At 36.3% G+C, this 19728-nt stretch overlaps 1 protein-coding gene across 3 annotated transcripts in view; it reads right to left on the bottom strand.

Annotated features, from left to right (window-relative positions):
* Positions 1 to 19728, bottom strand: part of NBAS (NBAS subunit of NRZ tethering complex) — a 186031-nt gene that overhangs the window by 9376 nt on the left and 156927 nt on the right. For 2 of the 3 annotated variants that reach the window (XM_064508451.1, XM_026097158.2), the window contains exons 49-51: positions 13943 to 14082; positions 6670 to 6814; positions 1146 to 1274 (exon numbers count right to left, since the gene is read on the bottom strand). In XM_064508451.1, coding sequence (XP_064364521.1) covers positions 1146 to 1274; positions 6670 to 6814; positions 13943 to 14082 — 414 coding nt within the window. Of the gene's footprint in view, positions 1 to 1145; positions 1275 to 6669; positions 6815 to 13942; positions 14083 to 19728 lie in introns of those variants that run through there. The other variant, XR_010388180.1, reaches the window with a different exon arrangement.

The following is a 19728-nucleotide window of genomic DNA, read 5'->3' as shown; positions in this document are numbered from 1 at the left end:
TTCTGGGGATGCTTATTTCAAAAACATACAGGCAGATCCATTTCAGATGTCTCAGGTCCTTTGATAGTATTTTCCAGCTCAAAGTAGATTTCAATTCTGAAGTAGCATACTGGAAATCTGCCTTCAATTATTGTTTTATATTGTCACCTGCAACCAAGAGCTCCCTAAGAGACAGTGCAGAATTTGGAGATAATATAGATAAGGTTTTTCAGTGGGTATGCCTACATATTATACATCTAGAAACCTTCAATGCAGTTATCCAGCCAGAAAGGAAAGCCATTCCCTTTCACACAACAGTCTGTGAAAACAACTTCCTTTTTTCTGTAGCAGATTGCTAGGCTGTAGATCATAGCTAACAACAATTCTTTCAGGTTGTACTTGTGCGAGTTAGATTGAGGGCTTGAAGAAGTTTTAAACCCAGCTCAGTTTTCAGAAAAACTTAAAGATAATATGAACAATGCTTTTGTCTAGCAGACTAGGTTTTATCATTTTAGGTGTTATTACTTAACTGAAAAGTAAGTATACAGGCAATAGCGAGTAGTATAACTCTACACAGCAGTTGAAAAGTCTACAGTAATGTCTTTCACTTCCTGTCCAAAGAAAACAAAAGACAATATTTACTTTTTTTCCTCTAGAAACTTTGCTACAGTATCCAATAAAACCTGTTTGGAAATGGAGAAAAGTGCCAAAACATACTATCTTACATTTTAAACATTCTACAATAAAAACAGTGATATAACATCTCATCACATGTATACGAACAAAGCGCCAAGTCTATCAGAAACAAGTTAGCTCATTATCACTATTAACACACACACATACAAAAAAAACACAGAAAAACCTACAAGGCCCTAGAATACGAATTACAGAGATAACGATCTACTTAATATAACACAGTAACTTATGTTCCAGCACATCGCCTTACAACAGAATATTAGATAATTTAAAGAAAATAGTATGAGTTTTAATCATCTCAAGTATATAAAAGATCTTACTAGCCTGTGTTACTGCTCACTGTGGACACAAAAGCTGTGGAAAATCTTAATAATGATAACAGGCCCAGCAGTCTCTGCTTACCATATGAAGATAAAAAAGTGAATTTATTACATCAAGCTCTGGAAGACGGTTAATTCAAATGCTCATACCTTAGCTACAGCTGTTATCTGCTCCAGTGCCACAGCATGAAGATCTTGATCTTTGCTTTCTACCAGCAGTTTCAAGGATGGTAGCAGGAGGGACTGGTTAAGCAGCAGCAAACATAATTCTTTTATACACTGAAAATAAAAGTAAACTCATTCAGTGAGATCTCAAGAGATGCTAACATCATCACTCATACTAAAATTTATGAAAATTCTGTGTAAAATGCAAAATGAAAGCCAAACATCTAAAACAAATGAACTCCCTGATGGAAATAACTCTCTCTGGGAACTTGAAAATACAAATTTAAAAAACTGGAATATAGGGTTATAAGTGAAATGCTTGTTATATTAGAGACAAGGCAGGTACTGAATCACCGTTACAACCCCTGAGTTTTACTGAAAGAACAACAGAGCAATCACAGCTCTGTGTGGGACTAATATATTTGTGCTCACTGATCTACTGCAAAGCACAGGAAGAAATTTAACAGACACCTGTGATATTTCTGTAACTCAATTATACAATCATAAAAGTGGAATAGAAAAAAGAGGGAGTAAGAGTATTGCCTCGTATCGGAGAACTCAACATCATAAAGCTCTGTTCCAAAATCTTTTCAAATGTTCCATACAAGATTAAACCTTAGCAAATTACTTTTCCCTCATTCATACAACTTTTCATATTTTGTAATATAGCACAAATTATTTAGCATCACAAATCCGATGCAAAAAGAAACTGGCAAAAGAAAAAGCTTTAAAAAATCTAATTTCCAAATTTTTACCTTGTCCTTCAGTAAAATGATATCTTACATTTAACCTGCATTTTGTTTTTCCTTAGTATTGCAATGAATTATCCATTTATACATGAACAAACTATTGAGACTAACAAATTATAACTTTCCTTTCCCTTTTTTTAATTTGTAAGAATTTTGCTCACTTTCCAGTGAGAGCATAAGTTGTCCTGCAATATGTGACTTAAGTGTTTCGCGTATCGTATAACACTGACACCTGGAAAAGGGTATCCAAATCGTAGAGATGGTATCTTTCACCACAACATTTAGAGAGACAGCACTTGTTCAAGGAGTTCATCAGCTAATTATTACTATAAGAGAACGCAAATGATTTTTTTTTTTAAATCTTTTTCATGTTCAATGAGAAGTATAATGACTTAATGACCAAAATGCAACTACATTGCTTAGTAGCAAAGTTCTAGTCACTACAAACCTAAGAGCCTAAAAGTTATTTGAAGGTAAAAATGTTAAATGCTTAGACTGTACAGTACTGCACAGACACCTGGTTTTGCTTGGTATAAGAAGCTATCTAGCTGTATGTTCTCAGTCTTTTCCAGAGTTATACCCTCAAGAAACATCAGGATAAGTTATATTACACTGAGTTCTGTCTCACTGAGGCAAGGCTTATTATGCTCTTGCCCAGGCTTGTTCCTGTAAACTCGTATCCTGTACTGCTTTCAGTAGCTATTGTTGATGCTTTCAGTAAAGGATAAGATATAGGACCAAGGAATGAGAAGATTAAATAGAAACGTTAAGCTTTGCCTGATCAGTTGTAGACTCATTTTGATAATTTGATATTCCGTGGTATTTCTTTTGAGCAGTATGCTACATAAAGAAACTCAAACAATGCAAAGTTAGAGATTCATGATTCTATGAGTCCTCTTTATTTTTATTTTTTATTTTATTAAAGGCATATCCATGGTAATAAATACAGCCTCTGTTCAGAAAAAAATAAATTTTGAGGGTCATAAGACACACAACCTAAACGAAACAGCCATTTTGCAACAGTTGGTAACTTCTTCTGTCTGAAAGCCTATTAAAACCTTAAGTGGAGAAGCAGTGCTGTTAGAAATAACCCATAACCATAAAAAGGCTCTCAAAAAGAGTCCAAAATCATATTTGGGGTTCTGGGAGGAAGAAAAATGAAACTAAGCAAATTGTAAAATGATATTAGGAACAGTAAGCCTTTTTAAAGCAACAGGGCAGGGAGAGGAAAGATGCAGATGCTGAGTTAGTTTGCTGCCTCATTGTACTGCCTTAAAATAAAGAAAAAGGAAATTCATCACTCAGCAAGCAAATGCAATAATACAGATTTTAACACTGCTATTTCAAAGAAATAAAATTTACCTCAGATGACATGCCAGCATTATTATTAAGATGCTTGGAAATTATATTCTAGTAGTGGTTAGACATTTTGACTAGATGTTTTCTAGCACAATCGACTTCGTTCAAAGAGGTGCAAAGGCTTCAACTTAAGAAAACACACACTTACCTAATCGACTAATGCTTATCTGACACTAGCAGATTTTGGAACCAAAGATCATTAGATTTCAGGTAGTTACCAGCCAGATGACTGGAGTAACTTGTATCCAATTATACCTAGCAGATAGCTACCCAGCCTTACTACAAACACTTAAGAACACAGAATCTATCATTTCCCTTGAAATGTTCCAATAATAAATTTTACTTCTTGTCGAAGTAATTCTTTGCCTTATTAAAATCCCAAATAGCCTAAATTAAATTCAATTGTTTCTTGTTATTTCTTCCTTTATAAATCAGAAGTGCTTTTTATTAGCTTCTGTTCCCTCTAAAAATATCTGCAGAATACAATCAAATCACCTTTCAATCTCTGATAAGCTCGTGTACTGCACCCTTTTCATCTTCCACTTTAGGGCATTTTCATTCGTGCATTAACTTTGGCAGGCCTTTTCTCCTGTCCCTCATTTTCAGTGTCCTATCAAAATACAGCTGCACTAAGAGGGTACTATACTCTAGTGTCAGACTCACCTGATGTTTACAGATGGGAGCACTTTTTACTCACTCTTCTTCACTTAATATGTCTTGTAAGAAAAGACTGCACTGTGTCTGTTTTCGTGGAGCATTATAACACATGACTTTATGATTCATGACACAATGAGAATAAGAAGCCAGCAACAAAAAGCCAAGAAAACTGAAGTGCTTCATGTCTTTTTCCTTTAAATCTCATTAAAGAAGTTTCAGCCAAATAGGCATTTAACAATTGCCAATAATAATAGGTGAGACTTCAGTATCAAAATTCAGTCTAGGGGGGGAAAAAAAAGTTTCCGGGCCTGAAAAATTCACCTAAAAGCACCTACAGAAATAATAAAAGCAAGTTAAGAGACATTACATTTGAGAACAGGGCAGGTTCTAGAAGACTGGAAAAGAGAAATAACCTCTTTTAGACATGGAAGAAAGCAGACATGCAAAGGGAAAAGGAATTGTAAACCAACTAGACACTCTCAATCCCATGAAAAGTATCAAAACACACAATGAAAAACCAAATAAAAGAATAAATGGTTCCTATAGACTCAGATGTAGTGGTTAGGAATGAGGCCATTCCTATGGTATGTTTTGGGGTTAGCAAGACTTTGACAGTGTTTCATGACACATTTCCAGAGACACCAGGCAAGAAGGTCTAGCATAGTCCGGTCCAGCTTGCAAACCCTTGGAGTGGCTTCCATCCACTTTTCCACAGGAAGTGGCAGGAAAAAAGCACACAAAGCTGTCCAAATTGTTAAAAAACAAACAAACCAAAAAACCCACCTTATACATCTGTCACAAATGCCTAGACTGCTGCTTTGGGCAGGAAGGAGCATCTTTAAGCAGCCAGCCACTCACTCACCATGGCACTTCCCATAGGAACACAAGCAGCTTTAACCTTTGCAATGAGCACTGAAGGACATTTGGATGTCTGCTCATGAGAGGGGGTGTGATGTTACCTGTGAGGACATGGAAGGTCCTAATCCAAAATCTGGATTAACATGATCTAGCTGAAACTTTTGTAAAATAACTTTTCTGTCTGGTTTTGCAGCTATCCATGGCTTGCTCTAGCACTGGAGAAGCATATCAAGAGGATTTCACAGAAGTCTCTTCTAGGTCTAGTACTATTCAGTATTTTCGTGGATGGCTAGATAATGAGTACACTTGTGCATCTATACACAACAGTATCGTGCTGGGAGAGGCTGAAAGCAGACTGAAGGGACAGCATTTAAATTCAAAATTATCTGAACAAAAGAAATTGATCACACAGCAAATGAAGAAAAACATGCAATGTAAACTCATATATAAAAATCAAGAATAACCAGCTACAGAAATAGAAAAAATGGAGAGCAAATGGCCGCTCTATTATTCCAAGAGACAATCATCTTAAGGCCACTAGGACCTCAAAGTAATTACAGATGTGGGACTAGATGCGTTCTCTCCTTTAGGTGTTTGTCAACTGACGTAAGACCGTCAGTTGATAGAGATATTCTGAGGAGTCACACTTTAATACCTACTGGAGGGAGAAGGATTTGCCACTTTCTAAAGCAATTAATCAGGCAATGCAGGAGATGTCAGGTAGTCCAACAAACACATGTGCATTCCAAACAAGTAAAACAATGCTTATTTAATCTAAGGGAAATGGAAAAATCTGTCTTCTGAATAATGCCGCCCCCTCCCCCCCAAAAAGATCTGGTACTAAAATCCAGCATTGGAGGAATATCAGTTCAGCTCGCTGACACCTTCTGGAATTATGTTTTACACAGACTTTGAACTTGATAAAAATCAAAAAAAAAAAAAAAAATAAGAGAGAGAGAGAGAGAGGAAAAAAGGCCCCCCAGACACCTGTCTACATTTTAAATGGATTGTACTGTTTCTATTCTGCTTTGAGTCTTAATGTCATTTTTTTCTATAACGAAGACTATGATCGTGTGAAAATGATTATAAGAGATTAATTGGCATAGTAAGAAATATGCACAGGACTACTCTAAAGCTGTGTGAAATTTAGTAAGCATTTTTCAAATCTGTCCTCATGAGTATATAATATTTATGTACAACACATTTCATTAATTTTCTACTTAAGAGGTGCTTGCATGGAAGTAGGAGTACAAGGTTAAGGAAGACAGAATACAACGTTTCTTTCAAAGAAGCAATGCTTGTATATAAATTTGATCATAAACAAGTTTTTTAGGGATTCCTTACTAAATCTTATACATATATTAGTGGGAAAATTATTAATTATTTAATAACTTTTTCACATTGACTGCAGCCAGTAATGTATTACTAGAATCTTTCTTCAAAGAATAATTTAGGCTGGAATAGAGCTCTAAGAAATGCCTAATCAAACCATCTCCCACTCAAAGCAGCTCCGACAATATCAAGTGGCCTGCAAGGATGGAGATTTCACATGCTCTCTGGGCACGTTGTTCCAGTGTTTCATGATTTTCACAATGAAAGTTTTTTTCCTTATACATAATCAGCATTTTTCAGGTTGTAACCTCTCTCCATTACCTGTTGTTCTATCACTGAGCACCTCTGAGAAGAGGCTGTCTCTGTCTCCTCCACACATTTCCCATTAAGTACTGAAAGACAGCAATAAGAGCTCCCTCAATCATCTCTTCTTAAGCCCAAATGAACCCAATTCTCTCAGCCTTTATTCAACTGGATTCAGTATGTCAGTATCTTTCTTATACTTGGGACCCAAAACAGGCCTCAAACCCATGACACCTTAAATTAAAACTTACCTCAACAGGGAGCATGTGCTTTGTCTCACACAAAGAACGACAGATCTTCAAAATTTCATTTCCTGTCTTCTCTTTTTCCTCAGGTGGGCATCTCTGTAGCATAACAGTCCCCAATTTCACCCAAGGATTGTTATCTGTGCATGATCTGCCCATACACACACACACACACAAAAAAAAGAAAAAAGAAAAAAAAATCTAAAATCTGTAGTTATTTTTTAAATGAATTGCAGTACAATTTTATGAAATAGAGGGAAAAGGTTTTGGGACAAGTGACTATCCTGATGCTATCATTCTTTCAATGCAACAGAGAAGCTGAAAGCATTTTGAATTATGACATGCTGTTACGATCTCGGAGGATTCACGCCAGATAAAGACTGATGAAACTGGAACAGCACAGGAAGAGCTTCCATTGGCTTTCCACCAGACAAGTTCCCAAACAGAATGGTATCAAGGGAGGGGTGAGAGGAAACCAGAATTCCTAATTTTGTTTGTCTTGATCACATTCTAAAAGCATCCATCTCTCAAATATCTGCCTCTTGTTTCCTAGTGGAGAAAAAATTTTCAAGATGCAAATTTTCATTTTCAGGTCCAAAAAGTACAAACAAAAGTGCAAACAAAAATAAACAAGCATTCTTTTTGTTCATAAAAGCCCTGATTATAGCTCACCCAGCACACTCATTACAACGTGCAGGAGAGTGACAATGTGCATCTGTACTTGCCCACTGGTAGGCAGACACGCTGGTTTGACGTATTTAAAATGTCGTTTTCCTTCCATATAGAACTTCATGCAAGATCACCATTGCTCAGTCAGGCTCGGACAGAAGACAGACATTAGATATAAGTAAATACTACCATGCATGTTGGCAAAGGCAACATTTACTACAAAGTTTTGCTGCTGGAACTTATCTTGGCCTACAGCTGCTACTGCTGGATCACGGAGACGCTTGGCCACTTTTGTTAGTGATACACATGCTTGCTAGGACAGGAGGTACTGACAGAAAGGGAAAAAAGCAGAACAGGGCTTTTAACAGAGAGCACGAAGTATGCCACTGGAACACGTCCCGTCCACACTGTCATTTTGTTAACGTGAATTAAGTTAACACATTTCAATTCACATCTACACAGGGCTAAAATCATGCACATCGACAGCTTAGATGGTGATCAAATTAAGCCACAGTAACACAACCACTGTGATCATCTGTATCTAAATTTAAGAAGGCACAAAAGGTGGTTTAAAACCACTCCATCAATCAATATTCCAAAGACATGGGAAATTTTTCATTGTAGTTGGGGGTGGGGGGGAAGGGCGTGGAAATCACAGCAAGATTACTCTTACAAGTTGTTCTGGAATTCAGTGTAAACTACGATACTTGTCCAGCACCTCAGGGAAGGAGCTGTAAAGTGCTTTGGAAGTATTGTTCATTAATGGTATTACTTAGCAGCAATTGTTGAAAATAACATAATAAATTTTAGCAGTAAATGGAGTTTTATCATTAAAAGAGCCAGTCAGCTTGCACAGACCATGCAATGGGTCTGGCAGAATTCAGGAGCTGAATGACTTGCTATTTCATATACACGTAAGCTCTTCCTTGTCCATCTTCTGCTTTAAAAAGCACACACTGTAAACAAATGATACCTGCTCCACATGAAGAAGAGATGCTGGGAGTGCAAGGATCTTTGAGTGCAAATTAAATAGAAGTAATTTTCTTTATTCTTTTTGACAACTTAATGAGCCTTTCCATCAGTTGCAGTCACTGAACACAGAGCTGCTCCAAGGCTGGCAGCGCAGCTCCTCCTCTCCTCCCAATCTACTGCTCAAACCCAGACACGCTTGCTTACTCCACAAGCACAACACAACCAACTCAAACTTTGCAATCCCAATATAGTTAGGAGAAGAAAACATGAAGCTCCCTCTTTGCCACTGGCTAACTTAGTAGCTCCTGCTATACCACCCATCTCTTGCTTAGAGACATGGAGAGTTATAATGAATTTTCATCTTTATAGCTGCTGCCTCCAGAGGTAAATCAAGAGAATCTGGAAAAACTTCCCATTAGGAAAACAAAACAGATCCACCCTTCAAAACACAGAAATCAGAAGTAACCAGAATGATGCAAAACTCTTGAGGCTTGCTATATGCACGTGCTTGTTTATGTAAGTAAAGCATCAGATACATCCTTTACCTATACAAAACTTCTCTGGTTTATATACACATAATTCTTCATAATCATTTCAAATACTTGCCTGGTCTAATAAATATCTGTTATCTAGCATCTGTAAATTAAAACACCAAAAATCTGACAGCTACAGGTAGAATTCAGTTTTCTTCTTTCCTGAATTTTATCTTGGTTCAACCAAGGTTTAAACAAACACACAAACAAAACAAAACAAAAAACAAAACAAAAACCCTTGATGGAAAAACACACATACATAACAAGGCTGCAGAATTAAAATTAAAAATCTTATATGCTTTGTACTGCTGACTAGCAACCAAGCCACATCCATGCACTGTTTCCTCACAGTCAACATGCTATATTATGATATAAAGAAACTCATATTTGCAGATAAATAAGGAGCATAATATAGCTGGAGAGTTTTCAAATACAAGAATTCAAAAAATTCAGATATGGATCATTCTTACAGAAGTTACAAATTTTCCAACAAAGGAAAAGAAAACCCCAACTGCCCCCAAACGTCAGTTCTTCTCCTTCCTGCTGGCCTTTGTAAGTTTTATTTTCTAGCTTGACATACAATTCTAAATATTAGAAATTTACTGTTATGCTGAAAACTAAAATTTTAAGTTTTCGGCTGATTCAGACTTAAATTCCTCAACTTCTGCATATATTACTACATTTCCAGTAATCAATGAGTTAGCAGCAATGCTCCTTTTTTTGAACCAGGGAATGAATAAATAAGTAAAGATTAAACAAAATCCTAATGCATACGGCTAAACATATTAACTGCTCAGTTCTCCTCTTTGCTCAATAATGTAATACTACTTGCTTTAAGAAATGAGATTATTGAAAGAACTTGCAAAGAAAAAGTTCCTGCTTTACTCCAACTGACTCATCAAGGTAGGTTTTTCAGAAATAGAATTTCAAGAATATATAAGAAAAACTAAGCTGGTAAGTGTGATTAAATGCTATTGACATGGAAGCATGCAACAGAGGTGGAAAAAAAAAAAGAAAAAAAAAGTGAAGCACCAGTAATTGCAAGAATAAGAGAAGAAACCAGATCAGAGAAGAGAATGCTTGCAGCCGTGCCAAAGATGCAGAGATGGGAGTATGAAAACAACTGTCAATGGCAACTGAGAGTGAGATGAGAGAAGATTCGGATAAAGAAGGCAGAAAGAATCAAAGATCTTTCTGATCTTCGCTGGGCCTCAAACTTGCAGCACAGTCTCTGCTTCCTGGCTAGCTTGAGTAATTCCAGGATTTACAGAACAAAATAGTTCAAAATAATTAATTTAAAATAGTTAGAAAGAAATATGAACTATTTCCAGCAGACAGTGAAAAGAAGCAGCTCAAAAAATTTAACAATCTACTTGGCAAGAGTTTATGAAATTATACCTGTCTCATATTGAGGTATATGAAAGACAGCTGTACCTGACTATTTTTAGAATTAATCAATTTGGAGGTGGTGGGATTGAGGGTGTAATGAGGATAGAATGTAATTTTTGGAGCATTACTAACAGTTAAGACATGTTTTCAGTCAAATTCATTTTGATGACAGCACAGCCAAAATTGGTTTGAAAACATTCCTTCACACCAGATACATTATTCCTATGGACAATGAAGCACACTTTTATATACGTGGTGTACATAGCCTAGATTTAAAGTTAGGATAAGTCTTGGTAACAAGTACTGTATCCTTTTTCTCTCTTTTAGACTTGTTCACAGCAAACCAAACCAAACCTCCAAAACATATCTGACTGAGGAACCATGATAACATGAGCCCATACAACCAAGTAGGAAAAAAGGTAATTCAGAAAAAGCACTCAACTAAGATCATGCTATCTACTAGTAATGCATCATGCATGTTCTCTTAAAGCACTAGAAGGGAGCTAGAAACAAGCACTTTCAAGGAACAATGAGTATTCCTACTCATGCAGGATTTATAAAGTGCTTCATCGATTCTCTAAGCATTGTTAGTATCAAGCAAAAGAGGTAGTAAAGAAAAGCAATGGGACTATAAACACATAAAAGACCCCAGGGAGTGCACAATGTTGCCCTTTGGTACATTTTTGTACTGGGGCAAATTTTTGTATTGGGAGGAGAAATAAATAAATAAATAAATAACTGCAGATGCAACATTCCTACTAAGAAAAAAAAAAGAGAAAAGAAAAAGGAGGGCACAAAAGAAAAATATACCCCTGTCACATCTTTCAGCCTCAATCCTCGTCTCCCCAGGCAAAACACTTCTAAGGCAGGGAACAGAGTAGACGACAAGTTCTTTCCCACCCTTCCAAGCCAGCAGGGGTAACTGAAGAACTGAAGAGTGGTAAGTATACAACAGCCTGATTACCTTGTGTGATTGCCTTATTTGTCAAAACAACAACGACAACCAAAAAACAACAAAAACAACAAAATTCTGTTTCACCACTATGAACACAATGTAACCGCTTGCTCCACTAAATTTATTTTTGTTTTTCTGGAGTTTAGAGTTTCAGGGAAAAGCAAGGAGATGTGACAAATCTGAACTGCTCTTTATTTCTCTGGAGCTAATGAATGTGAAGATAGCACCGAGCTCAGGAAATCTTGCTGAAAGCCTGCAGTGCAGATCATGTTTGGGAATCTCAGAAGTCAGAGCATTCCCAAAGAAACCAGGAAAGGTGGGTATTGGTAGTGAAAGACAAGAAGGCAACTTTCTCCTAAGGGCTTTCCAATGCCTGCTGGCAATGGCAAAGCAGTGGAGAGAGACAACAATTTTTGGTAATAAAATAAATTTAAAAAAAATTCTAGTGACAGAATAGAATTTGCAATTTGACCTTAGCATGAAGTCTCAAGACAGAACAAGAAGTTCAAATATAAGATGGCCACTTGGCTAGTAATTATTAAAACTTATGGTATCTCTCAAATAATGTTGAAGAGCTGATGATCTTGTAAAATTGCACAGTACTAGTTGGGAGGTATTTCTCGACTGTGCAAACTCACAGAAGCACTTAAAGTCATATCATCAGGATCTCACTCTGACAGTACTCAGTAACCTACTGAAGACCTCAGAAAGATTTGAAGTAGGACCCAGTTAAGGTGTCTATTCTGTTTTATAAAGCCTGCACACATTCTCTCCTCATTCGGGCCTCAAAGTTTGAGGTACTCAGAATCCGTGATTGCTGAGGGAGCTGGCCAATGCTGTCGTAAGGCTACTCTTGACAACTATTTACTCTTGACAACTAGTTGCAGATTATGCCACTGTCTAGCAACTACACTACCTACTTTAGACCCTAAATGAGTCTTACATAAGTGTTCTGAGTATTTTGTGTTAGTTTCCACACTTTACAGTTTTTGGAACTGAGATGTATCCCAGCCGTTGAAATTTACTCCACTGTCAGTTGTGAAAATAATCAAATTTGATCAGTATTTTGTTCTCTCTACTTCACTTTTTCTGGGATATCATATCTCCTCAAAGACCTATTGCAAATCTGACTGTTATCATTAAGTTTGCATTGAAAGTTGTAGTAAGCAAATAAAAAAAGGCAAACACTTGTGAAATAGCCCTTTAGGAAGGCTGAAGGAACAGAAAACGAAGTGGGAGGTAAAATTACACAGTTTTTACTCTCTTCTGTTACTGAGCAGTAGAAAAGAACTGGCTATTTATAAGGAAGGTTCTCCTTTCACAAAATCTTCAGGATTTCTGTTCAGCGCAAGGAGAAAAAGAATATCACTAATTGTATTGCAGCAGTTTTTTAATTCAGTCTTTGTTCCGAATTTTTTCCTTCTTTTTTTTCTGAACTCTAAGCACAATTTTGAACAAAGTTTGACAGTTACCACTCACTGTGAGGCATCAAATGTTGAATTACACAATTAAACCAAAACTAAAAAGGAAAGTTGGAATGTGAATTTCTGACAGATCATGCAGCAAACCTCATAATTTTTTAATGCAATGAGGATAATTTCTGGCTCATAAAACTGTCATAAAGAATTTGAATTAATTCTCATCCATAAATTGCCAACAAACTGCAGGCTTGAAGGTGAATAACCCTTACAGATTACTTTCGAATGCACCAGTTCTCTACAAGTACACAAAAGAATTACTTTTCATAAAAAAGATATTCCATAACTTTTCTTACAAATTAATGCACACAAGCACTTTAGGGAATGCAGTCTCCAAGTTCAAACAGGTTGTAGCCAATAGCCCAAAGTAATCCAAAGGAAGTATCATTTGGTGTCTCTAACCTACTAAAAGATGGCAAGTTGTATTGGCCAGCCAAAAGATATATTAATATTATTGCTCTCCTTGCAGAATATTTGCCTCTATATTGTAATATAAGATTGTATGTTTCTTTAAATCTTGGACAGCATCATCAGCTGGAGAATAGAACAGCTAAAACTGTCACCTTTAAGTATGTTCAGAAAGTGATAGACAAAAAGCAAAGACTTGGTACAAAAACAGTGCAGTCAAGATGCTCCAAATTAACACCTTGCAATAAACAGTTTCAGAATGTGTGCAATATTAATTTTTTAAGCAATTACTTTCATTTCATATTGCTGGGTTAGGATTTCCTGGGCATATTTGCCCTAATGTATATTCTTTGCTTTTGGGTGGTTTATTCAGAGATGGAAAGAATAGGCAGTAGATCTAGAAAAGAGAAGCACCGTTGCTTGGTAGCATTATGCAGACTTTCTACAAACCACCTGCTATGACTGTTTGAAGACTAGCTTCCCAAGATATTTCTGTAAAATGTAGCTTTGAATAGAAAAAGCAGCCAGAGACAGAACTTCTCATTCCTACATACAGGTTTTCTACATACTGCCAAAGTAAGGGAAAATTGCAAACTTTAAATTTAAAGTACTTAGAAGAAACCTCATGTGATATAGTTCAGGTAATAAAACGGTTCTCTGCCTTCTGCATGATACGTATGTATATAGCTTTTAGAAGAAACTAATTGATTCAATTTTGCTCTAAATACACCATTTACTTTTCCCAGTAAGGCCCTTTCAAGAAGGTCATACTCTTGCACACACTTGAATTCACTGACTGGAAGCTTCATGATCAAATTCTTAAGTGACAAAACTTTACACTGTTTTGTTAAATGACTGCTTGAAAATATTTTCACCTGTTGCTCATTTCCATAGGTGGCCAAGCTTGAAGGAGTAAAACCAAGTGCTGAAACGCAGATGAACTATGACTAGATTCCAGAAGTCCCAGGAAAAGCTCATACCTTTTCTCTTCACTTTCAATATCTGTTATTTTTACCTGAAAGAAAAACAGGAACATTTAAAAATAAAGGATTTAAACAAATCAGCAAACTATAGGGGTGAAGGACATCACTGCTGTAAAACAATTCAGGAACATAGTCCAAGTAGTTTTCCTGGGAACCCATATTATTACCTCTCATTTTCGATTAAATGTAATTAAAACAGGAAAACACAGATGGGGACAATGGGGAATGACTTAGGTGCACGCTCTTAAAACAGCATGAAGTCCACACAGTAGATCCATTGATTAGTTCAAAGGATCTTATCATCTCTGTGTTCTTCTAACAACTGAAAATTCCTTAAATTTCTTTCTCTCCATATGTTTGTTTTTGTTTTTTTAAAGAATAGGCAGCACTAGTACTTCCCTAATATGTATTATTTTTACTCACATATGAAAATTCAGCAGTTTTACCTAAATTTACAACATTTAATCTTTTCAGCCAGGAAAGAGTCCTGGAAACCAATTTTAAATTCACTTACTCCATAAAGAACTTTTGCTGACAAGTACTGTAGAGTTTCTCCGAATAGGCATTTTAAATTAAACAAACAAACAAACAAAAATCCCACTCCAAGAGCCAGGCACCAGCCAACGCTGTCTCAGGAACACTGTCCACCTTAGTCTGAAACATGAAGATTCTGCCAGAACTTGCAGTGTCCCTTGTGGTTTCAGCTGATGACAGGGTCTATTAAATATAATTACTGGCTGCAATGTGCACGGTTAAACGAGCGAGGTAAAAGGTCTGTTGACTGAAGGAAGGTTGCTATTAAAGGATAACCAACTTGCTACTAAATGAAAAGTAGCTTCTGTCTGAAAGTTTGGCTAACACACCAGGAGGGCTTTCACAGCTATTCATTGTCCACCTGACATACAAAAGTTCTTATAGTTTAAAAATAATTTGTTCCAACAACAAAACAGCTTCCTCTGTCATTAACACATTCTAACACTGAACTTTTCCCTCAGACTTGGAAAAGTTCCAGTTTCATCTCATAATTCAGCTGAAGATACACAGCATTAAATGTTAACTTTTTTGTTTTAGTTCAAGACTAGTTCTAAGACATCAAACATGGAGAAAGCTTTCCTTAGTTCTAGAGCTACTTTAAAAGATTAAAGATCATATTCCCATCATTTCAAAGTGACTCTGATACATCAAGGGCAAATTTTTCAAAGAAGGTTGGAAGACAAAGATTGCTGATACATTTATTGAGTTGCCTACATAATTTGTGACTTTAAAATATTCACTGTTGAAAACCATTTGCTTCTGTCTCCAGGGTACATCTGAAAGCGCTACGTATTAAATCATTCTAGAGAGAAACATTTCTTCACTGAGATCTGTCCATTTAAAATACTTAATATACGAAGTTAGACATTCTCAGTACTACAAATGTCACTAGCAGAGATCAAGCTACTGACTTGTGATACCCCTAAATTCCCTCTATACTTGCTCATGAAAAATGATTATCTTAAATATTTAAATCACAAGGCTGAAAAGAGTAGAAAGAAGAACAGGAAAGGGTAAGAGAGACAGGAGACATCTTAACCACTAAGGATCAAAGATGCTTAGCAGTCTAGCAAATTATTTACCAACTAGACAACAGAATCCCTCATATTGCTTCATCTGTCCCTCAACTCCTTTTCAGACAACTAGCTCTTTAAATATTTAGACTAAATAGACAGCATTCTGGATGGTCCACTGAGTACATTTTAGCTTATTTGCACAAACTGCATGTTACTTCAAAATAGAGATTGCATGTTCAGTTCTCTCTAAATGATAACAGCAAGAAAGGGAAGAAGTAGCACAGAAAATTTTAATATTAAAAGATAAGAGCTGTTGCAGAAATTGAGCCATTAGTAGCAGAGAGTAGATTTTATTCAAGAGATATCTTGAATGAACAGAATTCTCATAATTCTGCTTGATAACACATCTTTACAGACTTATGTTTACACTTTTCATGAGGTTAATTAATATAATGTTATAAAGTAGTGTTGTGGACAGCTGGATACTTGCTCATAACAAAACAGATACTAATATGATCAAAGCGAACAACAGTATAGTGAGAAGGATTAACACTCTATTCTTAAGTGTACTTAGTTCTGCAACATTTCTTTTTACACTAGCCTTTTACAAATCATTCATTTCCCACTAAAAGTCATAAAGTGAACTTTACACAGTGCTAGTTATTAATAGGGGTTTTTTTAATATCTATTCAAATCCACTTTTTATGACATTTTAAGTGGACTTCCATTTATTGTGAAACAGGTAAGATGAGAAGGTAGCATTATCTTTTAACGCAGAGAACCGCAAGTCCGTATAGTAGTAAGACTGAATGCAACTTAAAATGCAGCATTAAAGATGCAGGAGATGGAGGGTTAATGGAAGAGCAACAAATGGAAAATACATCAGTATTACAGCGCAGATGACAAGTATGCTTACATTTCAAAAATGACTAGCTTTATCCTACTTTAACCAACTTCACTAGCCCTCCACACTCTTTGTGCACTTTTTTTCCCCCTCCTCAATGCATCTTAGGCTTCTGCAGCATCTTTCAGCCATTCCCATAGCTCACATACAGTCTGATGTACACCAGTTTCAAACAAGCTTTAAGCATTATTTCACTCCTGTAGCAATGTGGTTTATCACTTTCTTCTGGAAAAAAAGGAAAGCTGAGATTCTGATATAAATCTACACTTTAGTCCGAAGAAAGCAGGGCCTGAGTATTTGTGACAATGGTCACACAGTCAACTGTACTGGGAATACTTTTGAAAAGCATTCCTGTGTTGAAAACACCATCAAATACATGACAATTCTGCACAGTGTGCATGCTTCACATTAAATGTGATACCCAGTCCCACTGATTTCAGTGAGATTGTTCCCAGGGTCTAAAATTCTGTGAAGCAGCTGTATTTAACTTGCACATGTGTCCTTGTACAATTAAGATCAAGACTTTCCCTATCATCACTAGAAAAATCCTAACCAGCAAATCAAAAGCACGTACCAGAAAAACAGAAAATAAAACATTTTAAAGCTTCTTTTCAAGGTATTGTTATTCCTATATAAAACATGAAAAGGATGTATTTTAAGTTAAATATTAATAAAATATACAAAGATAGATATTATCTATTACGAAATAAATCAAGAAAGTGCCTTAAAGAGCTTCCACGCTGCTTTCCCATTTGGCTGACAGAATGCCTTGTCCTGCCTCTAATTCTTTCCTTAAGATTCTCTAGAAATAAAAGTTACAATCAAACCATAAAAAATGACACTTTCTTGCTACAAGAAAGGAAAAATATATTCAAACAGCACGTTGGAATGAGATATTTTTTGTTGCTATTATTTCTTTTACAATTCCTACACATTTCACATGCATCAATCATAATACAGTTCCCTGACAACATGCAAGTGCAGTTTAGCATACAAAAGAACTCCTAAAGGAACAAACAAAAACAGGTTTTCTTCCAGTGCTGCAAAGGAGTTCAGGATTATCCAAAACTTTAATCTACAACCACTGCAATCAACAAATGTTCCTATAAGCATTTATTTCAAGAAGTTCCATTAAGTCTGTGCTAGGGGCCCTGGCTGGAGTCCTTGCAAAACTGAGAAAAGGAAAAAGGAGAAAGGGGAAAACTACTCAGTCTGAAGTACTCACTCCTTCTTCCCTCAAGCACCACCAGATTAGAAAGACTAACCACCATGATAGGGATCATGACACCTGAAAATACGGTGATCCTTTGAAAAACCACATGATGCTCCAGCAGCAATCACAAGAAAGAACGAGAGAACATTTTTGTGACAAGTGAGCAAAGCTATTTTAGTTTAGTATGACAAAATAAAAGCATAGCCTTAATGAAACTAGGCCTCAAGAATAGGAACATAGGTTTTCTTCTACATCCTCTCCTCTTTCTGAGGGTGAGGAAGAGGATGAAGAGGGAGCAGCCACCTTATACAACAAAACCAGAGGTGGCTCTGTGTTAAAAGGTAGAAATTTTATCTTAACACAGAGGTCAAGATGATGAAGTTGCCAAGGTTATAGTCAAACCAGTTGCTTTGCTGTAATAACAGAACAAAACAGCTAAAAGATTAAAAGTTACATTTTGAACTGAACAGTCTCTTATCCCTAAGCTTTGAGCAGTGACTGAATGATCTATGCAGGTGACCCTGAATGGCATAACACAACAAGGCACTCCAGCTCCACAGGTACCATCATCCTGAAAACCACGATAGTGGGACACTATAACTCAGCTTTTTTTTTTTTTTTTCTTTAATATAAATAAGCTGCCATGAACTGTTCAGACCCCTAAAAGTCCAGGGGCCTGAAAAGAAGAATTTGTCCCTAAGCAGGATAATAAGGAAAGCGTCTGGCCCATAGCAAGTCAGTGAGGGCACGCTTGAGCTTCAGCTGATTCCAAAGGAGCATGAAATTATCCGCCTCCCCCCCCACAAAACCCCAAATATACCCCTAGTTTTGTACTCTCTTTGACAGAGAAGCATAGCTGCCTTCCTGCTTTTCATCAAAATAAAAGGCTGTGCAAATATTCACCACAGGGGGAAAGTCAATTAAGTGAATTATTTTTAGAAATGATACTCACGATAGATTATGAAACCAAATAAATAAAAATCAAATCACATGCTAAAATGTTAAAATACACAATTCCATTGCCAACAAATCACATGCTAAAATGTTAAAATACGCAACTCCATTGCCAACAAGGGACTACCTGTGTTTAAAACCAAGAATATGCAAACATCCATATAATAAAGTTAATGAATGTTAGAAATTAATATAGGAAATTGCCAAAGCAAAATACAGGTTGTACAAACAGCACACAATGTGCAACTGTTGCTTAAAACATAGTAGCAGCTGTTTGAACAAGTGCAAATCCCTCTTAATTATGTGTTCTCCTCCTGAGCATTGCTTTCACCTCTTTTCCCAGTTTCTTATGTTATTAATTGGCAGTGGTTATGATGGCCCATGAACGGATATCTGACTCATCCCAGATTAATCTCTGCTTAATAAGGAAGGCAAATTCAGTCTACCTTTCTCAGATATTGACCAAGACAATAAATTAACCAAACTTATTTTAGAAATTTCTGAATGAGAGTGAACATTGTAGCTATAGTTTATAGCAGCTAGGCATGCTAAAAGCCAAAACTTAAAATTTCTTTCTGTGTTATTTTTGGCATGTCTGAGCGTAGCTACACAATATACCTCATTGAATTAGGTGACTTCAGCCATCACAACAGCTTTTTTTCCTAAAGTAGTTATGGTCTGCTGATCAGTAGCAGATTCACTAGACTTGACACAGCACATGTTCAATCACATACAGGGACAGTCTTTACCTTGCAGTTATTTGCAAATCTGAAGAAAATGAAAACCTTTACCGAAAAATCTATTGCTGGGATCCACTTATTTATCAAACAATTGGCCACAATATCTCAGTTCTGGCATCATTTTGCTAATAAGAAGTTACATCAGATAAGATTCCTGCAAGTTTCTTAAAAAACACATCACTGACAAGACTTTCAGTATGGTAGTCCACAGGATCAGTTGTTTAGCTTGTTACGTTATCCAACTCTTGCAATGGAAGCTAGTTTAAATCAGTACATACAGCTGCAGTAGTATGCTGCTGTATGTAAATCGTGCCCCT

Source organism: Dromaius novaehollandiae, chromosome 3 (genome assembly GCF_036370855.1).
Source record: "Dromaius novaehollandiae isolate bDroNov1 chromosome 3, bDroNov1.hap1, whole genome shotgun sequence".
Lineage (NCBI taxonomy): Eukaryota > Metazoa > Chordata > Aves > Casuariiformes > Dromaiidae > Dromaius > Dromaius novaehollandiae.
Note: the sequence above shows the minus strand (reverse complement) of the source record. Positions and strands in the feature narration are given on the sequence as shown.